General features: G+C 42.2%; 1 protein-coding gene across 4 annotated transcripts in view; it reads right to left on the reverse strand.

Annotated features, from left to right (window-relative positions):
- The window catches only part of RELN (reelin), a 291,904-nt gene that overhangs the window by 29,869 nt on the left and 240,907 nt on the right, over nt 1–21,128 (reverse strand). For all 4 annotated transcript variants that reach the window (XM_083574837.1, XM_083574836.1, XM_083574839.1 and 1 more), the window contains 7 exons: nt 20,852–21,072; nt 18,387–18,534; nt 12,857–13,115; nt 8,739–8,988; nt 5,007–5,175; nt 2,706–2,846; nt 859–1,036 (listed from right to left, as the gene is read on the reverse strand). In XM_083574837.1, the coding sequence (XP_083430963.1) occupies nt 859–1,036; nt 2,706–2,846; nt 5,007–5,175; nt 8,739–8,988; nt 12,857–13,115; nt 18,387–18,534; nt 20,852–21,072 (1,366 nt within the window). The remainder of the gene's footprint in view (nt 1–858; nt 1,037–2,705; nt 2,847–5,006; nt 5,176–8,738; nt 8,989–12,856; nt 13,116–18,386; nt 18,535–20,851; nt 21,073–21,128) is intronic.

A 21,128-nucleotide genomic window follows, 5' to 3' on the forward strand; every position in this document is an offset into this window, starting at 1 on the left:
GCCCAGAAGCAGAAATTGCACTGAAAAGTGGATTGTCTCTTCAGCATTAGAATCTACTGCACTGAAAACAACAACCCAGTGTCCACTACAGAGTTCTCTCCTCCCATAAACATGTCTTTTGCTCTCTCTGAATCCTAAATCACATAATCAAATAAACCTTTAAGTGTAAAATGGCAATGGCTGTCAGTTAGAAATATATAAACACAGACAGCGATACATCTAAAATAATTATTTTATCACAAATGGTTGCACTGTGCTTCTAAAATGGTTTGTCTGGAACTCAGTAGTAAATAGTAAATATGTTTAAGATGGGAATAGCTTTGTGTAAGATATATTTCCAAAAGATATATTTTTTTTGCATGGACACATAGTAACAAGTCTGCAAAAATGCCTATTTAACTTTGTAGTGAAAAGAACTGCCAGTAGTTTACATTTTGTGAACTTGTATGATTTAAAAATTCTATTTTGAGGCCTTCAATAGCAACATGCATTAAAAATTGTTACAAATAAAATGCTTGCTTGTTTGGACCAGTGATACTAGTTTAGAACAGGTCTGTTAACCCAACAGGATTCCCCTACTTCCCGCATGCTCCATGCCACCTAAATATGCTCAGAAGATTTGGGGAAACTCCAAGAACAGGTTTAGGAGATGCACAGAGCATGCAGCGGGAGGAGAGGGGGGAAAGTCTGGTTGCATGATGAGACCTCACTTCTGTGTGCATATAATACTCAGCACTGCACTAAATCCCACCCCTCTATTTCCAAGTTGTTTGTAACTCCAAGGTTCTGCTTTCAATTTGCTTCTCTTTGGGGTATGTTTCAGAATTATAAAAAACGCTCAGTGCAGCAGGTACCAACCCCGCTAAAATGAAGTGCCATTCCAGAAGCTACAGCTCCACAGACAGTGCTCAGTTTCCCACCATTGACGGTTAGCCAATTCTGATTGGAAGGGGCACGGTTGAAGTTGTCTTTAAGCTGAGTGGGAAGAGGTATCTCTGGCTCATCACAGTACAGTCCACCCCAGTTTTCATCACACCTGTAAGTGATAGCAAAAAAGAAAATTTAGCTGGTAAGGCACTCTGCATTCAATGATTTCTTCAGAATGTTTTTGATCCATTCTACAGCACTAGGAGTTCCCTTGCCTCATCTACAAGCATGGTTGGAGAACTCACACGACTCTCTCTTTCTGTACTTTAAACATGAAACGCTAATTATGTGAAGTCTAATTCATAATAATACTATAATATTATGAATTGCCTTAATTCATAACAATACATTGCAGGAAAAACTCATTATTTTGAAGGCTCTTGGTTTTAATATTACTCAGTTTACTAGAACTTACTTTCAGATAGCTATAACTAACAAACACAGTATATAAAGTCTAAGCAAATAGCTTTAGGGCAGCCAGCAGTTTCTAGATGGAGTAGCAGACAGATGCCTTCCTCCTTCCAATGACGGTACCTCCCAAATACCATTTGCTTAAATCCCTCCAAATGCACCCAGTTCCTTATTTTCCTTCTCACGTTGCCATTAGGATCCCTTGCCAATTTTTGGTCCCCTTTCTAGAGACTCCTTTCTTGCTTCCCTGACGCAAGTTCACAAAGGTAGCAAAGCAGAAGGAGTAATATTCCTTCCACATGCAGCAAAATAGGCAGCCCTTACAAAACGGTGACATGGGCCACTGATTAGACCGGTCCTGGCTCACTTTCCTTCTTAAAAGAAAAAACTAAAAAAGAAAGAAAGAGAAATTGTATTCAGAAAGAAACCAAATCCCTTTTCTTACTTGCTTCTTTTAAACCACAAGTTCGAATCCTAATTAGAATCCACATCAATGTCTAGGATTGGCAGGTTTGATCTGAAGTTTCAGAGCTTCAGCTCCTTTCTCAAGGTCTTGACATGAATTAGTACATGCTCAAGGTAAGGGGACAGAATCTAGTGGGGAGGGGGACTTAAAAGATCCCAGCTTGAGATCTTTTTTTCTTTGCTCTCCCCACTCCATGTCTACCATACTCCATCTCTGAGGCACCAAATACAACCAGACTCCTCCCTCGAGCTGCCAAGTGCCAGCTTCTGCCCTTATCAGGGGCCATTAGGCTCTGCCCCTTCCCACCAGGCTTCTTACTCTAATACATGAGTTACCAGGCCACTCCTGCCCATGTCTTATAGTCTGGCAACCCTGGCACCGTCTCTCTGAAAAGAGCACCTGTCGGGATGCTGTCAGCGGCTCCCGGCTGGTTACCCAGGAAGGTATAAAGACAAGGAAAAGTTTCTTACAGTCCTTTGTAATTTCAGTCTTTACAGAGAGAGGCTAAAGAACTCAGCCTCTTGGATAATGGCATTGTCCCCAGTGAATCTCCACCCCCCGTCTCTCCCACTTCCTCATTCGTCATCATCACCACCTCCTCCTCTACGGATGCCACTAAGTGCCCTCTGCCTTTGAGCTCTTTGCTCTCCTACTTTTAAGGCTCACTGGGTTCTGGGAGATGGTGGGCCTGGAATGCTTTCTAATGGCAATGTGTCAGCCAGCTGCTGCTCTGGCTCTCAACTCACCCCCCCATCTGCCTCTGAGCTGTAGCCTCCCACAAACCCCTGTTGTAAATCTATACTGTCGTCCTCTTCCTCCTCCCAGGAAGGGTCAGGATGGGGAGGCAGTCTCCACCATTCCTCCTCCTCCTCTGCCCAGTCCCTGACAGTGCCATACTTACATGCAATTCCCTTGAGTGCACCTCCCATGTCCACTGCACATGTCTATACAGCCATCACCTATGTAGACGTTGTCTATGGCCCATGTTTGCTGCTTGTCAAATGGAGCCGGCTGGTGCCAGCGGAAACGGGTTGCCTGGGACCTTTGAGAAAGGTGGAGAGATATGAAACAAATGCTTCTAGAGCCAAAGGAAGAGAGCTATTGCTCATCCACACTTCCGCTTGCGCCGCACTTTCTATTTTTTTATAATAAGTTTTACAATTTTGTATTCAACACAATCATCATTGTCACCAAAAGAGTATGTAAGTCCCAAACTTCCCTCAACTTCCTCTTCTGGTTCCTTAGATATTTGCTTCTCCTGCCTATTTTATTCTACCTTAATTTTGCATTCTTTTAGCTAAATATTATGACATTATTATCATTTTTATACCGTCTTTTTTCAAATTACCCCTTACACTTTGTTATATTTCCAATTATTACATCTTAACTTTTATACTTGTTTTCTCAGTTGTAAGTGTTTACTCTAACCCTGCTAGTGAGTCCACTTCTTTACAGTGTTTCTGTAAATACACGATATACAGTTCCCAGTCCTTTTTAAAGTCTCTGTTGTCCTTGTCTCTAAGTTTTCCAGCAAGCTTCGCCATTTCAGCATATTCCATCATTTCTGCTTGCCGTTCTTCTTTCGTTAGTGTCTTGTCTTCTTTCCATTTTTGGGCTAGTAATATCCTAGCTGCTGTTTTAGCATACATAGATAGTTTCTTCTACTCTTTTGGCAAGTCTTGACCTATAATGCCTAGCAAAAAAGCTTCTGGTCTTTTAACAAACGTTGCCTTAAACATTTTTTCATTTCATTATAAATCATTTCCCAATAGCTTTTGATTACTTTACAATTCCACCACATGTGATAAAACGTGCCTTCTTGCCCCGTGCTTTCTAGATAGGGGTCTGAGCGGTTCTGTGTTTGCCCCACAGCTTTCCCATGGAAAACACACTCTTTACCGTTGAATCAGAACGAACAGCAATCCATGGAAAACCTGATTGCTGATGGTTCCGATTCAATGGGAAGCCACGGATTTTCCTGGGGGGGTAGGCGAAGGAGCTAGTGGGGGTGTGGATGAGCCATTAGCCAGCCGTTAGCCAGCTTCATCTTTAGAGAACTCCATTTACCAACCAACTGAATGCATGCTTGAAAAAACTGATCAGTAGATGGCAGCATTAAACTTCAAGCTAAGCTTGTATTTTTGAATGAAAGATACAACTGTTAAACAGATTTCAGTCTTTTTATTTATTTATTGCATTGCTATCCCACACCTAAGAAATTACTGAGGTGGCAGAGAAGCGTTTGCTGGGGAAAAGATAATCCTGGAGGTAAAGAGAAAAGGTTTGATATTGCTGTATTTAAAAATGTAGGCCACATTGACAGCAGTCACGAAATTAAAAGACGCCTGCTTCTTGGGAGAAAAGCAATGACAAACCTAGACAGCATCTTAAAAAGCAGAGACATCACCTTGCCAACAAAGGTCCGTATAGTTAAAGCTATGGTTTTCCCAGTAGTGATGTATGGAAGTGAGAGCTGGACCATAAAGAAGGCTGATCGCCGAAAAATTGATGCTTTTGAATTATGGTGTTGGAGGAGACTCTTGAGAGTCCCATAGACTGCAAGAAGATCAAACCTCTCCATTCTTAAGGAAATCAGCCCTGAGTGCCCACTGGAAGGACAGATTGTGAAGCTCCAATACTTTGGCTACCTAATGAGAAGAGAAGACTCCCTGGAAAAGACTTTGATGTTGGGAAAGATTGAGGGCACAAGGAGAAGGGGACGACAGCGGACGAGATGGTTGGACAGTGTTCTCGAAGCTACCAGCATGAGTCTGACTAAACTGCGGGAGGCAGTGGAAGACAGGAGTGCCTGGCGTGCTCTGGTCCATGGGGTCATGAAGAGTCAGACACGACTAAACGACTAAACAAATGGATATTGACCAACATCTCTCAAAGTGGAAATTTCCAGAGTGCACTCTCTACAGGTGAACAGAAACCTTTGGTTTCAAATGAACAACAACTGGCCACATCAAAATTCTCAGGTCTCTCATTTATGGTGGGGCAACTGGTCTCAGTTCAAGTGAGCTGAGAGATTTCAGAGCTTGGCTTGATCAAGTTCACACCAATGAGATAAGGAGACTGATACTGAACAATAGCAATTGCCCCATTTTTATTTGCATGTAGCTACCACAGAAATATATTAAAAATGCAATACAAAACCTGTAAGGTCATATATTTTAAGGATATGCCAAAGGCAATTTACCTGGTGTAAGGAGGAAGTGGCAAAACAATCCTTGTCCATTTATTGAATGTATCTGATACCAAAATCCTCTGGAGATGGTATGTACTGCATTCGACATTCGTGGGAAGGCAGTCTCTCATTACTGGGTGCCATGTCAGACCAAGATCAACAGAATACTCTAGTTCAATAGCTAAAAAGGTTAAAATGAGTTGAATTGTTAAGACAATGGTATCATCAAACTCACTGATGTAGGACAACAGTCCAGCATTATAATACCAAAGTGTATTGCCAATCAAACATTTCCTGTTTTGTGTAGGAGTTTGGAGCACACAGTGGTATCTTGGTTTAAGAACAGATTAGTTTATGAACAACTTGGATTAAGAAGGCTGCAAACCCGGGAGTAGGTGTTTTGGTTTGTGAACTTTGCCTTGGAATAAGAACATGTTCCGCTTCTTGTTGAGTTTGTTCCATTTGTAAATTGAGTCCCCCGCTGCTATGGGAAAGCACGCCTTGGTTTAAGAACACTTTGGTTTAAAAACAGACTTCCGGAATGGATTAAGTTCGAAAAACCAAGGTACCACTGTATGGTCTGTAGCCTATGATGAGCACCGTATTGCTTTTAAAGGAATGCACATTTAGATATGATGCCCATAAAACTTTATGTTATGGGAGCGGCATACTTAAATAAATAAATAAATAAATAAATAAATAAATAAATAAATGCACACAGGTGTGCAGTGCATTGAAAGAAATGCAATGCAAACAGGCCACCTGCAGTGGAATGGGATATGCATCTGAACACACGAGATGGAATCAATATCTATTTAATGGCATGCTGAGAGATGTATTGTCACTGAGAACTAGTGGGATGTCATGGTTAAGAGGGTACACTGTTAGCACACATTCTTGGCTCAAATTTCCACCCAGTCACAAGCTCCCAAGGTAGGCTTAGGCAAGTCACGATGACCACGGCTTCAGCCCTCCTCTATCCCTGCCACTTGAAGTTCATAATACTGGCCTATCTCACATGGCTATTGTGAGGATTACTGAGATAGCATAAGTGGAGGAGTCTGAAAAGATAGTCCCAGTGAGCAAAAAGAGAGAGACAGCAGTATCTCTTTACAAATTGCCTCCATCTTCTAAACTTTACTGGAAGGAGTTTGCTCACGCATTTATGCACACCTCTTAATTCTTCATCAGTTGATTCCTTAACACTTGACGATTAGCAGCTGAATGCATGAACTGACTCTCTTGAAAAGCCCTGCATTAAGTGTCACTGTAGCAAAACTTTCTATGTTTAGTCTGTGATGGCTCATTCGCACATGCATCATTTGCTGTTGCAATCGCAAAGGGATGAACATCAATGTGCTAGCCAGCCCAATCCAACTTTTCAGTTTTAGATGTATTATCTAATCCTGATTCTAACACCTTGGTTTCAGTTGTATATACTTATACAATAATATAATAGTATAACTTACCTGGGAGTAAATCTTATTAAACTCAAAAGAATTTAGGAGCAATCCAGTGTTGCTAGGAATGGGTGGTTAAGGATTCAGCAGGTCTCTTTCTGATGAGCCCTGCTGGTGTGGGGTGAGGGGTTCTGCCACTGCATTAGCCTCTGTTACACTTGCCCAAGGCACAGGCTGTTTTGGAGATACCATGATTATGGTAGCCAGAGCAAGGCACTGAAATAAGACCAGGAGGGCTTGGGCTGTGGCAGTGGCCAAGTGACTGCCAAGGAAGAGTTAGAATTGCTCTGACCTTTTGAGACATGCATAGGTTTGTACTGTTAACTGCTAAACATACAAAGAAAAAATTACAATCCCTAGTCATATAACTGTTACAATTTTGTGTCTGAAGCCTTAAAATGTACCACAGACAACTTATGCGTATAAATTATTATTATGTGTTGATTTCTTTTTTTTAAAAAAGGTACATGTCATTTTTATATTATTTTGTTTTTATCAGCATATCGCTCTATGACTTACCGTATTTTTCGTCCCATAGGATGCACCTAGTTTTTTTGGGGGGGAAATAAAGGAATTTCCCCCCTTTATTTCCCCCCCCCAAAACCAGGTCGGGGAATCCAAACCAGGTCGGGGAACAGCGGGATGGTGGCGCTGCGCCTCCCCGCTGTCCCCCGAGCTTGTGGGGCTGCCCGATGTCTGCCCGAAGCGTGGGGTGCTCTGCTTCAGCGCGCCCCGTGCTCCGTGCAGCAGGCTGCTATCCGCAGCCTAGGGAGCCCTGCGGGAACTCCCGTGGGCTCCCCAGGCTTGCTGATAGCTTCCTGAAGCCTGGAGAGCGAGAGGGGTCGGTGCGCACCGACGCCTCTCGCTCTCCAGGCTTCAGCGAAAGCCTGTATTCGCCCCATAGGACGCACACAGATTTCCCCTTCATTTTTGGAGGGGAAAAGGTGCGTCCTATAGGGCGAAAAATACGGTATACGTAGATCCTGGCTGTCCTGGTTAATACAACTCCATCATAATAATGGTTGACTGAACTAAAAGTGGGGGAAACTTAGTCATATAATAACAGATCAGTTACAATACTCTTGACATTAACAGAATTGTAATGAACTGTGATTCCAAACTGAAGCATGATGATTATGTTTTGGGGCCCCTGGTTAATTTCCAGACTTAAATATCTTCATTACTTATGAGCAAATTGGTTAATCTACTTTAGGGATTTTCTTTAAGCCTAATTTCCATTTTATACACAGAATCTGAAGTAATTGCCTGCAGTTAGTTGACATACACGATCAAACCTTCCTTTGGTCTAAGTTAAATCAGCTGTATGTAAATGTTACTTTGTTCCAATTTACAAAGGTGCAAGCAAGATCTAAGATAGGAGTGTGGTCTCTGGGGTTGCAGGAACCACAATAGTTTAAAGCATGACACACCATATAATGCAACATTATATGGAACCAATGTCAGAACAAGAGATTCACGCTGGAAATGTCAATATGCTTTGTCCTAAATTTGTACAACTCAGAATAAAGAACAGCCCCCCGTTCCAGTATCGGCTGCTGCTGGGTAAGTTCTGGTGCATACACACAGTTTACAACACATCCATAAGATCTTCCTGATTACTTTAAAGGGTGGGTCCACATGTGTACCATTGAAGTGTATGGGAAAGCTGTTGAGCTGATATGTGTGGCTCAAGCTTTGGACTGGAATGTAAGGAAACAGGAATAATAGGAACTGTACGTGTCTAACTATTTGGTCACGGTTGTGGGCGCTCAGCACATCTGAGACAGACACACCACACTGTTCATGTTCACAGTGCCCTGCTTCTGCATACCAGTTGCTGGAAACAACAATTTGGGAAAATGCTGTTGCACTCAGGGCCTGCTTGTGAGCTTCCCATAAGCATCTGGTTGGTCACTGTGAAGACAGGATGTCAAAGTGGGGCCTCTGGGCTGATCCAGCAGGGCTCTTTTTCTGTTATTATGTGAGGACAGTGCTTTCAGGCATGCATTTTAAATTTCAGCTCTATTCATGAGCCAGAAAGCTCAGCAAGTGAGTGGGCCCTTATTTTCCACCAGTACCTGGGATCTATAAACCTTCAGTATACACAAACCACAGATGGGAGACTTCCAAGTACGCCAAGACAGAAACAACAAATCACAGTTCTCTGGTGGGAAAGCCTGTTTTAGATTCTGTATCTTTCATTGGAGAGTTGAATGAAGAACAATAGGCAACGACAGCAGAGGAGGCTGGCAGGTATGTAAATAGGAAATGCAAAAGCCTTTACCATAGCAGGAGTCGGTGACAGAGCAAGAAGCTGCGAAGTCCAGCTGAAGGAAAGAATCCTCATTGACAGCAATGTCAGTGGTGACAACATAGCGAGTGCTTGCTTTCTCAATGAAGACCAGGGCATCCCCAGTAGAACCACACACTGGCATTTTTGTTCCTCCAGGGTGGAGGAGCCATTTCTTGCTATCCAGGGTACTGAAATCATCTTCTAAGACTGTGTTGCCAGAGATGTTTCCGCCAATAAGGATCTGGAACACAAATGCAAGGGTTTGCTTACTTTTAAAAAGTTGAAACAGATGCTGAAAAAGCAGGGGCTTCTTTACTTTTCTTTCCAAGCACGCCTAAGTTATTGCTGATTAACACGGGGGCTATTGACACTTATTTCAATACTTCCTGATTGTTGTCAGCCCACACTGAATGTATGATGAGGCCACCAACAAAGCTCTACAACATACAGGTTATGAGCTGGCCCCTTCAGTCAAATGAATGGTCAGAAGCTTTTGGTGTGGCATGATCAGAAATGGGGTGGTGGTGGTGGAAAGAGCATGGCTCCAGGATTCCTCCCCCCCACCAGAGCAGGCATGTTGATGTCATCTGTTGAAAAGCCAGTGTAACTGATGGATCTGCCTTGCTTTCACAAGTGAATAGTTGATAATGAAGCTTTCAAGTTTCATGGTTGTTTGTGGCAAATTAGCATGGAACAAGAAAAGCAATCAAGCAATTGTACTTCTCTGTAATATTGTTTTGCACTTCTAATTAAAAGCTGAAGGTTGCATTGCACCTGACTGAAGATTTATTGTGGAAGCTCAAGGTGTTTTACAAGTCGAACCTGCAATGGTCAGAAGTAAGCACCGCTGAGTTCAATGGAGTTTATCTCAGGGAACTATGCACAGGACTGGAGTAACGCCACAAGGTTGATCAGGGATGTGAAACTAGCCCATTTCTTATGTGCAAACCACTATGCCACTATTTGCCACATCAGCTGCCTAAATTTTTTGGTTCTCTGGTCTGTTGTGATGATCTTGTGCCCTTCAAAATTTACTACTATACCACCAAGCATGATGAACATAGTAGAACACTCAGATGACCAGAACTCGCCCTATCATTAGGCAGATTGAGGCAACTGCATCAGCAGCAGAACTGGGAGGCAGCCTCCTAGCTGGTCCTCCTGAACCTTTCTCTCCCAGAGGACCTTTCTCCTGTTTTGCACACCTATAACTGCCCTGTGATGTTCAGGTGCAGTGGAGAATGCTATCCTGTTGCCAGTACTAAAATAAGATTCTACAGCCAGACCAGTCAGTGGGGGCACCATCTTGTTCTTTGCCCCAGGTAGTGACATGCCTTGGACTGTGCAGATGATTGAGCAATGTTGACTAATAATGTAGAAAACACCACCAGGAGTATCACATCTAATTACCATATGTTCTGGCGTACAAGACGACTTTTTATCCCTGGAAAATTGCCCCAAAAGTCGGGGGTTGTCTTATACGCCGGGTATACGCGTTGGGAAGGAGGAGAGGGGAGAGCAGAGGCGCCCCTTCTGCCGTCACTCCTCCTCCCTCCCCACAGAAGGGGATGCGGAAAGTCCTTCTGAGTGCGGTGTTCGCCCGCCTGCCAAACGCCTTGCCTTGGGCTGCTGCTGCTGCTGCTGCGACGGCAGAGGCAGCGGAGGGGTGTGTGCTCTGCCCCTGGCGGTGCTCAAACTCTAAAACTGAACAGCAAAAGTTGGGGGTCGTCTTATATGCCCCGTCGCCTAATACGCCGGAATCTACGGTAGTCATGTACCATTCTTATTTAGTAGTATGTAATCATCTATATGAGGCTTTGTTCAGACTTGTTTAGAGGAGAATATCAAAGATTATGCAAATCTTCAAATATAAATTGTATAAGGAAAGACTGGAGATAGCAGCAGGACATGAAGGAATTATTCAAACATTTATAAAAGGGTGCCACATTTTCCATTAATTTTGGGAGAAAGTTGTTATAAAGTACTACGTAAGTGGTATCATACTTCAAAAAATCTGGTGCTATTTTATGGTTAATAGGCACATAGAATCATAGAGTTGGAAAGGAACACAAGTGTAATCTAGTACAACCCCTTGCAATACTGGAATATTTGGCTCAGTGTGGGGCTCGAACGCACGGCCCTGAGATTAAGAGTCTCATGCTCTACTGACTGAGTTATCCAGCATCCTAGGATAATTATTAATAAATGGTGGAGGTACACAGGTGTAAACTCAGATGCTTTTCACACGTGGGAGAGGGTATTTCAAGATTAAGAATGACTTACCTAAGATAGCAGAAGTTATTAAGATACACTGATTCTTAAAGTGTCCCTGTAAGAAGTAACCTATTGGCTTGGGTAAGAATTGATTACAAGGACTGAACTTGTAAAACACTGAACCCTTAGTTGAGGAAGAGCTTTAAAAGGTCTGGAATTTGTGTAATAATAATAATAATAATAATAATAATAATAATAATAATAATAATAATGGCATGGTTCCTATGTTAAGTGAATGGAAAGGAGGTTATGAAAAGAAAGTTTCCCATCCCCCTTTCCCCCTTGCAACCACCCTGAACCCCTAAATGCCTCTGCCTGCTCCCCCTGGATAATTTCGGATGAAGTGATTCCACTCTCTGCCAACAGGTCTCTGAATGCTTGAAAATTATTCATAAATGTTACTTGTACTTACTGATATAACATAGTCATAAGTGTACTTTTACCATTGCTCGTATCTTCACCAATGGTTAGGGTATTAAATAAACAGTAGGCACTTCATTGTTGCTGTTAGACTTAAATAATATCTAGTTTGTTGTCCCCTCCCCCCGGCCAAACTTAAAATTAATTATTTATATTTCTTCTAAATTCAGTTTAATACTGTTTACTTTGGCAATAGCTAATTAACAATGAGTAACAATGATCTTCTGAGCAACACTCTTTTCCCTTTAAGCAAAGAAAACAAAATTACGTCTTGTGTTCTCGGCATTTGCTTCTACCATAAATTTCATATCCAAATATCTGAGACCATTAACCAGAGGCAGACAACTCAAAATTTAAGTCACAATATATAAAATATTGAAAATGATTCCGGGCCCTACGCAACAGGCTCAGAGATTCACCCCTCATTCTCGTAAATCTTTTATGGAGATTTACATGACAAAGACTATGGACTATGGTTAGGTCACACAATCCCAATTCACATTTTCATATTGTGAATGTGCACTCAGCTAAATTCATTATCGAACACCTGTTGCTGGGGATTTTTATTTATTTTATTTGTATACCATTGAATCACAGTCATCTCTAAACAGTGGTCCACCCTCTCCCACAAAATGTTTATTGAATCGGCAGATTGACAGCACTCTGCCCATTGTCCTCTTTGGTGCTGTACACAGTCCAGATAAATGGGGAATATAAACACAGCCCCAGGCATTGGACCAGCTCTGACCAGCAGAGTTTTCAACTCCTCCTTACCCAGCAGAAGATCTGGGCCTGACAGCTTGTTGATCACCCCGCTGGAATGGGCCCAATGACTCTGGAGAAGCAGTTCTTTTAACAACAACAAACTTTATATTTGAGTCATGTTCGCTGTGATCAAAAGTTTCAAATGCATCCAGATCAGACTGTTTAAAATATATGTTCCTCTTGGTTAGTGGAAAGCAAAAGTTTGTGACTTCTTAAGGGAGAACACATGCTCTCCATGCAGAAGGTCTCAGGTTCATGGTGACATCTCTTATTAAAAAGATCTTCAAGAACAAAGTTAGAAAAGATCCCTGCCTGCATCTTTGGAAAACTGTTGCCGGTCAGAGTAGACAATGCCCTGGCTCTCCTCCTGACTTAAATTCTACCTTTCTGCCTCCACACCCCATCTTTTCCTTGCTTTCACCAGCCAACTATTTAGCAGAGGGGCATGAAAATGTACAACATGACAAAGGGTAAAGTTTTACTACACATTAGTGTACAAGTAAATTAACTTAACATGGAGTATTCTTCCCTCCCAGCAGCTCCATGTTTCTCATGAAGTGAAGTTCTGCTAATCATGTAAAGTAGGGAAAGTACAGGGAACAGTATTCAATCAAAGGTACTTGCTTTCCTCAATAGAAAGGATTACATACCTGATCAATGACCCACGGGCTGTAAAAATGTCCATTCTCAGATGGTTGCCACCAACGCAGACGACTGGAGGGAGAACGAGCTTTTAAGGGGATTTCTAGGGCAATGTACCGTCCTACGTTGCTCGAGTTGCTAAACAGAAACTCCTGCAGAAGATTCCATGTGAGGCCTCCATTGAGAGAATACTGTAGCAAAACAGGCTGGCTTCTGGGATCTGGTGCTGCCTTACCACATCCCAGTCTCATGAAGAATTGCACAAACCTGTAACATTGGTACAAATGACAACAACAAAATAATAATAATAACAAGAAGGAAAGTGTCATAAATCAAAGACAAGATGAAGAAGCTTGTCTTACTACCATGAAGGAATCGGCAGCTCTAGCCTCATGATAGAGAGCTGGGTTTTGTTTTAAGTACAGAAAACAAATATTCCATAGTGGGAGCCAAGTACTGGTTTGAGACAACTTGAATTGGGATTTAATAGAAGTTGCATGGCACCCTCTTTTTAGGTCACCATTTTTAGTACATTACACTGTTGTGATGATGATGCATTTGGCTTATAAGCTGAAGGGGCATCACAGAGCAGAACAAAGCTATTTATTTATCCTCCAGGCATTAGCATGCAATTGATAGACAGATTTATTTATATAATGCAGATCCCAGTACATTTGATCCTGCATTCAAATTTTCACAATTTTAAGCTCAGAAGCCTAGATTATGAAGACAAAAATTCAGCCTTAGGCTATAGTCATTTGTTTTATTAATACAAGGGAGAAAATAAAAATCTCAGGCTTCTCAGGATTTGGGATCTGCAAAAACACAACCTTTTAAAACACAAGAAGTGATTACACATTGTGAGTGTCTGTCTGTGTGTGTGTGTGTGTGTGTGTGTGTGTGTAAAATTACTAAAAGATTTATGGAATTACTCTGCACTGAAACCAGAAACTTACAGTACTATTTCATTAAATACAGAGGTTGATTCTAAGAGAAACAACCCAGAAGCATACTCCACTTTGATATGCACTCTTAGATTAAGTGTATCAGATATTTTCAACACGGCTGCAGTGAATTTGCCACACAATTGCATGCTTTCTCATTACAGCTGATCCCCTCCTTGGAGTGAATTCCACTTTCAATCTTAACCGCAGCTTCATCTTTAACTGTAGTTAAGACTAGTCAGGTTCCATCTTATCAAGGGTTTGCTAAATAGCTTCAAATCCTGGCCCCCGGTTGGCTAATCATAGAATTGTAGAGTTGGAAGGAACCCCAAGTTTCATCTAGCCCAACCCCTGAAATGCAGGCATCTCAGCTAAAGCATCCATGACCAGTGCTTAAAAACCTCCAAGGAAGGAGAGTCCAGTACATGCTGAGGGAGTCAGTTCCACTGTTTAACAGTTACAGATAGGTAGCCGTGTTGGTCTGCCATAGTCAAAACAAAATTTTTTTTTTCCTTCCAGTAGCACCTTAAAGACCAACTAAGTTAGTTCTTGGTATGAGCTTGTGTGACAGAGAAACCAGTAGGAGAACACTTCAATCTCCCAGGACATTCTATACAAGATCTCAAAGTAGCTGTATTACTACAAAGGAATTTCAGAAATAGACTGGAAAGAGAAGCTGCTGAATTGCAACTCATTACCAAACTTAAAACCATGGAGAGACCTGGTCTGAACAAAGACATTGGATTCTTATCTCATTATACATGACAAAGCCATTTTTCACCTTCTCACCCCTTGCTTTTTCCTGTAAGACCTATTGCAGTCGTTAAGAGTAGTCAACAGGCTCATCACAGCTATCTGCCAACCACCCATTCCCACCACCCTTCTGAGTAATACCCCTCCCCACCTTCTCACTATATAGAAGGATCTGGCAACTTCTGTTTCAGTGTATCTGAACCACTGTTTAACAGTTCTTATTGTCAGAAAATTCTTCCTGGTGTATCTTTAACTGTATCCTAATGTACCCTATAATTGTAGTCAAGGGGGAATTTGCTGGAATGGGATGGCAAGAGACCTTTTGGGCTTTTTTGTGTGTGTGTTTACTGCACATATATCTTTCTTCTCTCAAGATCATGGATTCAGGCTGCCATTGTACCCATGCACACACATACAAAAGCCCTCATTTTTGTGTGTTCTCTCTTATAAAAAGCTCCCTGTATTGAGGAAACAAGCACATCAAACAGGAAGGTTCTCTTCCCACCACCCGCTGCTACGCTAGTTTTCTATTTACAGGGAGTTGTGCTTTATTTTATTCTTAATGGTGTATGAACATTTAAAAACATGACCCTCCACTTTCAGCCTGAATTTGCAGTCAATTCTACCATCTCAAGATAATCCCTCTGCATTCGGCTGAGTCTATAAACCACCTATTTGCTAATTTCCATATACATTGCCTTGGTAGTTGCAATGAGTTTTCATGTTTATCTCATGTTAGATTTTCCATGTGGTTCACAAGGCTGAATGTTTGCTGTTTATTGTTGTGGTGCACACAGTTACAGCTGCCTTTACCCAAGTACCTCATTACTTTGAGTACAATGGCTAACAATTTCGGTCTTCTATCCTATCTCTCTATCTATGCTTTGTGGGTAAATGGGCTTCCAGAGGGATTTGCTGTACAAGGGGAATGCCAAGAAACCCACATACTAATAAGTCAATGAATTCAAGTACTCAGGTATATTGTTAGTTCTTATCACTAACGTTGTTCTTCAGAACATGGAGCATTTCAAGCATCCTGTTCCAAAGAAACCTATTATCAATGCCGTAAAACAACACTGGGGAGCTATATGTAGCAGCCCATCAGCTGCAATGGACTAGATTTATTGCAGGCAAGACCAGGAAATTTGTCCTCATATGTACACAGTACTTCAGCGAAGGCAAGACAAGTCTCTTTTAACAAGCTTCATGCACCGCTTGTTACCTTCCTTCCATTTTCATTGTTGATGACAAAGTAAAAAAGGTTTCAAAATAAATGTTTATTAGTCTAGCAACTTTCTACAACAGCTTTTCAAATGGAATCTAAGGTACAATTCTGCACCGTGTCATGTGCTTAAACACAACTGGAAATAAACAGCCAAATGTGGGGGGTGGGGATTTTTTATTATTATATTGAGTTTATGGCCTGCTTTATCCTGAAGGTTCGTTTTGTTATCCTTTGGTAACATAAAATAAAACAGAGGGATGTCCTTGGCTTATCCCAGCCATTAAATGTCTGCTCTTACAGAAGTGTCTCATGCCAGTCCTGAAATATGCTTAGCTTTGGGGAACAGTCATAGCTTTAGTGGTAGAACACAAGTCTTGGATGTTACCAGGTTCAACCCCTGACTTCTCAGAAAGACCTTTCCCTGAGACCTTGGAGAGATCCTGCCAGTCAAAACTGATACTGGGTCAGAGACATCAACAGTCAGGCTATATCAGGCAGCTACATACGTTCACCTTGCAGACCTCTAGGGAAGTTTCTGAAAACCGAAGCAAGTAGCTTGTTTTCTTAACCTGGATTCAAACCTGGTATGTGGGTAACACTGTTGAAAGGGCCTTCTTGGCTGATGTAATCCCTGCCAGGCTGAAGTATGTAAACTGAGCCCAAACCTGTTTTTTTAAGGCCATGACCAGCACTTGGAATTGTTTTCACAAAGCTATATTAAAAGCCAGTGCAGCCTCTGGAACAGAAATGTAATACGCTCCCAGAAGCATTAACCTTCAGTGAAGTGATCTGCTTTGTCTTGCAGCAGCTGCAGCCTCTGAACAGTCTTCAAAGGAAGCCCTATCAAGAGCATGTGAAAGTAGTCTGGCCTAAAACTCAAACAGATGTGAGGACTAGTTTCCAGATCCTAATCTGAGAGGAAATGTTGCTGTTTTATTGGGGTGCATGCATTGCATCACCCCACACTCAAGAATACTGGGAACTGTAGCTTGTTAAAGGTGTTGGGAATTATAGCTCAGGGGTAAACTACAGTCCTTAAGATTCAGAGAGGGTAGCCAAAATGTACTTAAAATGTGTGGTGTATATGCATCCCTAATACAGTGCAACCTAAATTTGCTGGTTATGTGACTGAAACCCACTTGAAAATAGTGACAATCTAGATATTTTATGGTAATATGCAAAAATTGAAGGTAACATATGGTAACCCATATGGCATGTGTAGAGTAGCTTCCATCCAGTTTTTATTACAAAGCATAGCTCTCACTATTTGGGTCTGTTTTACTTCTTTTATATCCATGTGGTATGGAATGAACAAGGGACGCGGGTGGCGCTGTGGGTTAAACCACAGAGCCTAGGACTTGCTGATCAGAAGGTCGGCGGTTCAAATCCCCGCGACGGGGTGAGCTCCCATTAGTATGGAATGAATATTCTATTGGTCTGTGACTTAGTAGGAGTCAATTCATAAGTCCAAAGGAAAAAAGAAACTTAAAAAGAAGGGCAGGATAATAGACTAAGAGCCACCCTGCGCTTTGTAAACAAATGTTTAATTTCAAACTTGCTTATGTTCTTTTCCTGTCTAGATTTTTGGACATAGTCTCTTTCATCAAATAAGTTCTAAGCAGGTCCAAAATGACAATACGTAATCTTTAACTTTAAAATGGGTGTTTTTAAATAGCTCTACCCGAATTAACTGGTGACAGCTTGATTAGATTCTGTCAGTGAATTATTGTAAACAAATGCCTGCAATTCAAGGCAAGCTTCAGATATTACAGAAAACAGAATGATGAATGCAAAGTTACTCTGGTAATCAACACTGCAGTTCCAACAATGATTCATAGTGGAGCTTCCTATTAACAGAGCACTTAGTATGCAATATATTTCAGTGTGATGGGATTAATATGCTATTTATCAAGGCAAATGTCCTAGGCAAGATGCTGACATCCTAATCTTGCAGACCACATTTTGGTGCATTCATCAAAGACTCGCCTTAAATGGCAATGATTGAGGTTACTATCAAAATCATACGAAGGGCAGAGATGGCACAAGGCATTTTGGTGCCTAAGGCAGAAAATGCAAATGGCATTCCACTTATCCAACAGTCTGTGGTGGCAGAAATGTAATAATAAATTTTAAAACTATACTTCGCAAGCCCTTTAACAGTACCCCAATATATATTGCTTGGTCAGGCTGTCTCACCCTGCTACATAGTGTCAAAACACCAGACTCATCAGTGGGTAGATTTTACTGGACAACATTAATCCTGAAATTTATTCTAGTCCTAGTAGCCTTCACTGGGGGCGGGGGGGATAGACTCTGAGTGACAGCACTTGGGTGCTAAACTCTCTATGGATTGACTTCCAGAATTCTACTGCAACCAAGTTCTCTTTGGTTGGTGGGGTAACATGCTAAAACTTAAGGAACACAGAATGCATTGCTGGGGATAGAACTCAAAGTGGGGTGAGCATTTCTTTGTTTTTTTGGGGTATGACTCGGTCCAAAATGCGTCTCAAATGAGTCCACATTAATGCATCTAGCATAAGAGAAGTATACAACACTCTTCATCCACAAATACTTGACTGTCTCAATTAAAATTTGGAAACATTAAAAAAAGGTTACCTGGCTTGTGACAAATCCAGATCTCTTGTCATCAACATGCGCAAGCCTTCTTCATTAAAGAACAGATTGTTTCCTCCAGACAGGACCCCACATTTCCTGGATGGCTTTCCACCACTCACCAACAAAAATCTATCAGATTCCAGCTGACCTGAGTGCAAGGGACACAGTTATTTAGGATTTACCCTGTGGCATTTCAGTTAAGTGAGAAATGACTAATAAATCATCAGTTGTAAAGTGGGGGAAAAATTGTACAAGCACTTTTCAACCATAACATCCTTCCCAGAAACCACCAGAAAAGCAACATTAAATAAAATACACAACCATAGCTTATGTTTTTCAGCCTTCCAGGAATTGCACTCCAATACATGTATACTCTGGGACGCCTAGGACTTGCCAATCACACGGTCGGCGGTTCGAATCCCCGCGGCGGGGTGCGCTCCCGTCGTTCAGTCCCAGCGCCTGCCAACCTAGCAGTTCGAAAGCACCCCCGGGTGCAAGTAGATAAATAGGGACCGCTTACCAGCGGGAAGGTAAATGGCGTTCCGTGTGCTGCACTGGCTCGCCAGATGCAGCTTGTCACGCTGGCCACGTGACCCGGAAGTGTCTGCGGACAGCGCTGGCTCCCCCCGGCCTATAGAGTGAGATGAGCACACAACCCTAGAGTCTGGCAAGACTGGCCCGAACAGGCAGGGGTACCTTTACCTTTACCTTTTACATGTATACTCAGACGTAAGTCTGACTCAGTTGAATGGAACTTACTCCCAGGGAAGGAGGTTCAGGAGTGAAACCTCTACATATAAATTCACACAAAACCCCCCAGATATTTGCAGTGGGAGTGATGGAGGGGATTTTGCATGGATAATCTCCCAATCTATATTTCAGATTTGGATAGTGTCTTCCATTAGGAATGAACTGGGGGTGCATTCAGTTATATGTAGCCTCTTGGCTTTCATTCTAAATGCCTGCAGATCACGCCTGTTGTTTATGGTCGCTAATCATGAAAGCTAACTTCCAAGCAGATATGAGTCGGAATCAATACCATAGTATGGGTTGTAGCTTATGGGTAGAGCAATTCTAAGTATAGGAAGAAAGTGGAAAGATGTTGCCCCATTCTGAACTCTGTTCAGGAGCAGGCCTACTGCCAGCTGAGCTGACCAAAGTCTGGCAGAGGGAAAACAAGCCTTTAAAAATGCAGTTAGACTAACAGTACCCTTTTTGCCAGTATAAGTTCTGCTGAGTTGCCAGGCCATGTGACTGGGCTGAAAAGAGGCTTGAAATAGGTCTAAGTCTCCTCTTGCCTCTTGCTGCCCTGGCCCCAGAATGCTTCCACTTTTTGGATTCATGTCAGCTTCAGTTCTGCTGGTTGAACCCTACATGAGCGTAGCCCGGCTCAGCTGGGTTGACTGAGTTACACTGGCATAGCCCTAGCTGAGTCCCATCTGCCTATTCTAAACTCACTTATCTTGGTGGTTCTTAGGTTTGGATTGCACTGTTAACTCACACACACAGCACACCCATTGAACTCAATGGGCAAAGCTAACTTAGAATCAATAGGAGAGATTTGAACATGCACAGTTTTGTAAAAAGGAAACCACTTCAGAGCCAAAGTAATAATTCCAATTTCAAATGTCAATGCAAAAGTGCCACTCTGCCAACTCCACCAAGGCACTCTGTGTAAGCTGTTTCTCTGCCGCTGCCATGTAAACATAGCAAGCGGGCAGCTTTCTTCAGGGAATGCAGCGTAGCCTAATGGTTGAGAACAATTTGAGAAAAACTTGACAGGGTAATTCTATTCTGTTTGGAAGTCTGTTTTGATGGGCAGCTGTTGGGGCTGAATTCGTTTTGGTTCTAGCTGGTCCCACTGCTGAAAAGAGGCTTGCAGGAGCATTTACGTGGCCAGGATTTGTTGATGGTGAGGGCCCGCCCTTTATATTCTAAAAAGGCATGCAAATTAAAATACTTGGGCTTCCTTTTAAGAATGTACGCTTTCACCTTGAGGACTCATTCCCAAGTTACTCTCCTAATGAATTAAAACATAATCAAACATATAACACAAGGCAGAACAGATGCCATTCCCTGCCAGCCAAGAGAAGCTGTTGGAATCTGTCTCCAAGTACATTTGAACTTCCCTTCATTTGCCTAACTCTCTGGAAAGGTGAGTTTCTCGGCTGATAGTCTCTTTCTAATCCCTGACATCTTCTTACAAGCTGTTGGGAAGAAAGGAAGCCACCTATTTGCTTGCTCGGTGGAAAGCAACAGCTGCCAGAGAGGATGGGAAGGGAACTTGAGCTGGTGCAGGATATGTGCGCAGGAGGGGCAGGATCTAACTAGAACACAACGTAGAGTATCTCACTGAAGTAAATGGGACTAAAGTGTGCCTAGAAACCAAGAAGAAGTTGACTTTAACAAACCTTTAAATGGTTTGAGGGCACAAAATATTACAAAAAAAGTCCAAGCAGAGGTACCTTCAAAATCATCCTTCAGAAAGTCGGGATTCTTGGTGCTTATTCTACAGGTTGGTCCGGAATAGCCAGGATCACAGATGCACTTTGTCCCATTGACACAGCTGCCATGACCATTACACATCTCCTCACACTGTGGCCCAATATACACATTGTCAATGGCCCAGGTCACAGGTTGAGACGCAGCAGGATAAAATCCCTGGTACCATCTGAACCTCACTAATCTGGAAGAAAGCAATGCCTTTTATATTAGCTGATCTTCTACTGCATTACGTTTATG

Source organism: Podarcis filfolensis (assembly GCF_964270895.1).
Source record: "Podarcis filfolensis genome assembly, chromosome: 10".
Lineage (NCBI taxonomy): Eukaryota > Metazoa > Chordata > Lepidosauria > Squamata > Lacertidae > Podarcis > Podarcis filfolensis.